We start from the raw sequence: 5,338 nt of genomic DNA, 5'->3' as shown, positions 1-5,338 counted from the left end.
TAGGCACCACCCTCAGCCTCAGCTCCCCACCCCACAGTGGCAGCTGGGACACCTCTCTGATCCCTGGGGATGGGGAGGGCAGCAAGCCTCCACTACACTGTAGTCCCCACATGATAGAACCTCCAAGCCCTGACCAGGCCACCCTGGGGCCTTTGGCGCAGCAGGCTGGAAGCCCTAGGCCTGTCACCGGGTACATGGGCACACACCAGAATGTATGGCTGGGAGTCTCCAGGGGGCTGGCAGGGGCATCTCCCAAGCACCTTACAGGCCCCTGCCTGAGCGGTGAGTGTGCCCTGGAACTGACCCCCTCCTGAGGGTCCAGCCTCAGCCCTGATCCCTATTCCTCCTCTCATAGGGCCCCACAGGGTGCAGGGGTCTCCTGCTCCTTGGGGGGGGGGGGGGGGCTGCTGACACCCAGTGCTGAGCTGCCCCACCCAATCTTTTCTTCCCCAGCCACCCTCGCTGACTCACCCCATCCAGCCTCCCACTCGCTGGGTGCAGGCTTTGGCACCCCAAAGCCTGACGAGGAGGCACCGGAAGCAACTATAAAAGCTGCCTGGGTTCAGGCCCAGCATTCTGCTTGGCTGCCACCTGCTGCCTCACCATGCTGGGAGGCCTGGGGAAGCTGGCTGCTGAGGGCCTGGCCCACCGCACTGAGAAGGCCACCGAGGAAGCCGGTAAGGACACTGAGGCTCCTTCCACCTGGGCCATTCCCCTCAGCCTAGGGTCAGGAGCACACACACTGGGCTTGTCTGAAGCTGACCCCAACAGGCAGATGAGTAGGTTGGGGCCACCTTTGCCCATCTGGAGCCCTGGCCAACAGTCTTACTACAGCAGAAGTGGAGGTGGGGCCTTCAGAGGAAAGGAAGGCAGAGCAGGAGGGAGCCCAGGGCCTGAGCTTGGCCTGCTCCTGAGGCCTGTGGCTGTGGGTGATGGCTGAGGGCCAGACGGAGGGGCTCAGAGGAAGCTTCTGGGTGAGCAGCAAGCCACTGAGTCAAAGCAGCCTGTTCTGAATATCCTAGAAAGAAAACAGAAGATGGATTTTTTTTTTTTTTTACCACCACTTTAAAGCTTCAAAGACTTCTTCATTAAGAAATCACAACTCATTCTCTGGGGTTTATAAAAAGGACATTTGCAATTTCTTCAAAGTCCCCAGAAACCCTCTTTGTATGCAGAGGTCAGCAGTCTGTATGGGAGGCTGGTCCAGGTCTCACCTGTCGGGCATTACTGTGGAAGATCTTGGGCTCGTGGGCTTTTATAGAAACATGTCTGTATTTCACTTTTTTAACTCCACACCTGGTGTTGACCACCTGACTTATTTCACTCACTCTGGGGGGTGTGTTATTCCCATTTTATAGGTGAGGGAGCCCAGCAGTGACGGGAGGAACTAGAATTCGAACCAGATCTCTGACTCCAAAACATTTCAGTTCTAGCTTGCTGCCACCCAGACTCTGAACACCTTTGAGGTGGGCAAAGAGGTCTCTCTTACGGGAGAAATTGCTTTAGGGGGTTTGGTTTTGCTGGAAGCAGCGTCCTCTGGCCGCTGCTTCTACTGGGCCCCCAGAGGCAGGGCAGCCAGCACATCCTGAGAGGTGTTGTAGCTGACCCACCAGGGAAACAAGCCTTGGCTGCTGGGAGGGCCTGCTCGTCGACATTCCAGGTGTACCAGGCCCCTCTCAGGCTCACTTAGCTGGTCCCCGGCTGCCAGGCCCCACTCCCGTCTCTGCGGGCAGCCAGCTAGGGGTTCTGGCTGGGAGCAGCCCCGCTCCAGGCGTCCAGAACTGCCTGACCCAGTTGTGAGGAGGTTTGCATGGGATTGTGCTCTCACTCTGGACTTGTCTCCTCTTTTCAGTTCATGCCGTGGAGGAGGTGGTGAAGGAGGTGGTGGAACACGCCACGGAGGCTGGAGAGAAAGGTAGGACCGAGCTGGGAGCTGGAGAAGGAGGGAGGGAAGCTAGGCGCTGAGGAAAACTCGTTCTTTGCCCAACCAGTTCAAACCCTGACCTGGTATTTCCAGTTGGTGTGTAATTATCTATGCTTACCTGAGGCCATAGACCACACCCTCCTTTAGAGGCCATCTAGGGGGCCATCTCTGTGCAATGGGACAACAGACTGCTTGGCAACAGGCTGGGACAAAATATATAAGATACGAATTTATGTACTTATAGAGATGTATTTATGTAAGGTTAAATATATGTACACATTTATGTATGTATGCTGCGAGTACAACTATGTAAAAGGTATGCATACACCTTATGCCTTATGACAAAATAGATTCCAGATAGACCAAGCATTTGAATATAAACACATGACATTATTAAATTGCTAGAAGATACCAGAGGAGACTTTGTCATGATCTTGGAAGGGGGAGGGCCTTTTTAACTATGACAGAAAACCCTGCAGCCCTAAAGGAAATATTAGGTAAATCTGATAATATAAAACTTCATTTTTTTTCACACTGAAGAAAATATTGTAAGCCAAGCCAAAAGAAAAACCCCCAAAAAATCGTAATTTATAACACAAACGACAAAGGGCCAGTGCCTTGCTTTATAAATGGGTAAATGACAATTTAACAGTCTAGTATAAAAATGATCGAAAGACACGAACATTCAGTTCACAAGGAAAGGAGGTATAAGTTGCCAACATACCGATCAGCAGATACCCGGTCTCGCCCGTAATTGAAGAAATGCAAGTCTTTGGAGGGATGGGGGTGGGGGGACAACCAAATTTGATTTCACTGTGCTGGGAGCTCAGCTGCGGTCGCCTTGGGCTCTTCAAGGGGGCGGTTCAGTAAGGCAGCCGCAACCACAGGCCACTAAAGGTGAGACTTGGCCAACCAGTGGCCTGAAATGTATTTTGCTCACCTGGACATTTTTCTCTTTCTTTCTGATAGCTATTGCCGAAGCCTTAAAGAAAGCCCATGAGTCAGGGGACAAAGTGGTGAAGGAAGTTACTGACACCGTGACCAACACAGTTACAAATGCTGTCACACACGCAGCAGAGGGCCTGGGCAAATTGGGGCAATGAGCACACTCACTACCACCGCTACCCATCCTGAATCTCAATAAAAGCTGTGAAACATGTAAACCAAGTCCTGGTTTTATTCCTGTTTGGGTGGAAACACAAGTAATGTTCAGTGGGCACAATGTGCATGTCCCCTGCTCCGCACAGGCAGGAGGCCAGCAGGTTGGGCATCGGCTGGCAGGGTTTATAGGGTTCCTAGGGTTAATCCCATGCTCTCTCTCATTAGGCCTTCCCACAACACAAGGCCCTCTTACAGAATTGTCAGTGTCTGTGCTGCATTTCCTAAAGGGTTATTTTCCCAGATACCATCAGTGCTTCAAGGGCACCTCAAGGGAGGACCATCTTTTGGCTTACACATTCTTTGGGTTTTCCTTGAAGTATTCTAGCAGGAGCCAGGGAAGATAAGTGAACTACCTGATTGAGAGTTTAGCGAGGGAGGCTCAGATCATTTGAGCCGCTTCATGTTCTGAAAGGGGCTTCAGACAAACATTTCTGCTGGTCAGTTATGGAGTCAGTCAAGAGGACCTGAAGCCACCGCTTACTGGGTGTTGAAGCCATGTTGTAGCTTCACTGGGAGCCTTGTATTAGACCAAATCATTGGTAGTGGGCAAGAATGTTTGGCCTTCTCTCTTTCTTGACAATAGCAAGTTGATGCCATACAAGTTAAACATGTTTAAGTAGCATTTAGGGTCCCAAACCCAGACCCAGTGCCATCAAATCGATTCCTTTTAAATTAAAAAAAGGAAATGATTTGTAAAGATACTGCATCCTCTGTCTTGCTGGAGGCTACTTGTTCTTAGCAGAATTTCGAAGGCGTTTTGATCAAGGAATGAGTTAGTGCTCTCTTTTAGAATTACCCTTACATTTTCAAACAGCCTAGGAATACCCAATGGCTTTGGAGTATTTGCCACCGTTCAGCTAGATCTGGACCTTGTATCTTGGTTTGGTTCCTGATGACTTTTGAATTCCCCAAATTCGAATCCAAGCTAAAAAGGATCCGGTGGCAATGTAAGCGATCTTCTTACAGGACGTTAGTCTTCAGATATGCACAGGTACATAAAAACCAAACCATTGCCGTCAAGTCGATTTTGAGTCACAGCGGCTCTATAGGACAGAGTAGAACTCCCCTTAGGGAGTGGCTGGTAGATTCAAACTGCTGACCTTTTGGTTAGCAGCTGATCTTTTAACCACAGGTATATAAAAAAACCAGGTATATACAGGTGCTCAAAGTCATGTTGCATGTTCTAACAGCAAGAGAAGACACAACTTAAAATGTTAATCAAAAATCACTTGGATGGCAAGTTTTGCTCTGCTTACTAGGTTTGACACACAACTTAGAGTGGATATGTATTACTTCTAGTGTAGTATACACAACTTAGCTTGAAAAAGGAGACGTGCCTGGATGGGGACTGGCTAACAAATATTGCATATACATGAAATAGTCTGTAGCTGTTAAGAAGAATAAGGAAAATGTACATACCTTACGTGGGAATATGTCCAAACAAGGCAATTAGTTATACAATACATATATTCAGTAAGTTCACTTTCATAAACAGATATTATGTAGGAATTATATAGAAATAGAAAAAAAAACCTGTTAGCATATATAGCAAACATATTCACAGTGGTCACCACTGTGTGTGGGGTGACATGGGGAACCCTCATTTCCTATATTACCTATTTCCATAATGCTTGAATTTAAAAGAAAATCAAAACAGATCTTCAAAAAAAAATGTGGTGGAGGGGCACATACCAGCCTATCCGGTTTTTTCCTAGTCAAGCAGCATTTGTCAGAGTGACAGACAAAGAAAATGAGAATGTTTAGAAATTTACAGCAGTTTGACATTGCTGGGGTCTCCAAGAGCATAAACAGTGAAAACTCTCCTAGAACAGGGTATAGACCAGCTTGGGTTGTTGAACTTGTATGGCAAGTTGTAGGTGAACTGGTCATGGGCAGTGAGACCACATACCATGGTGGATTAGATAAAAAAGGAAACAAAAAACAACAAAAAACCTAGTCCTTCTCCAGAGTTGGAGAAGCATTTCTCAAGGTCCTTTGACTTCACCTGTGTCTGCTGTTCTAAATAAACACTTCCAGCTCTCATGTTCTCTTTATTACGTGTGCTATGCAATGAAAAGTGTGGAATCCATCTAAAACTCTAAATGTGTTATCAAAAGCAACAGAGAGTGATGTCAGTGAAAATGACGGAGTTAGGACCTCCAAAACTTCCCTCCTCCATAAAAGGAATGAGAAAACTGGCAAAAATAGTTAGAATCAACTTTTTCAGAAATCTGGAAATTAACCAAAGGCTTA

The 5,338-nt window shown here is 47.6% G+C and overlaps 1 protein-coding gene across 1 annotated transcript; it reads left to right on the top strand.

The window, feature by feature from the left end:
• Positions 1-446: 446 nt before the first annotated feature.
• FAM25A (family with sequence similarity 25 member A) lies at positions 447-4,667 on the top strand. Its single transcript, XM_003418600.4, has 3 exons — positions 447-677; positions 1,853-1,915; positions 2,894-4,667. The coding sequence occupies exons 1-3, from the start codon at positions 605-607 to the stop codon at positions 3,025-3,027; spliced, it is 270 nt and encodes an 89-aa protein (XP_003418648.1). The 5' UTR covers positions 447-604; the 3' UTR covers positions 3,028-4,667.
• The last annotated feature ends 671 nt before the right edge of the window (positions 4,668-5,338 follow it).

Source organism: Loxodonta africana, chromosome 8, assembly GCF_030014295.1.
Source record: "Loxodonta africana isolate mLoxAfr1 chromosome 8, mLoxAfr1.hap2, whole genome shotgun sequence".
Lineage (NCBI taxonomy): Eukaryota > Metazoa > Chordata > Mammalia > Proboscidea > Elephantidae > Loxodonta > Loxodonta africana.
This window is presented reverse-complemented; position numbering and strand designations above follow the sequence as displayed.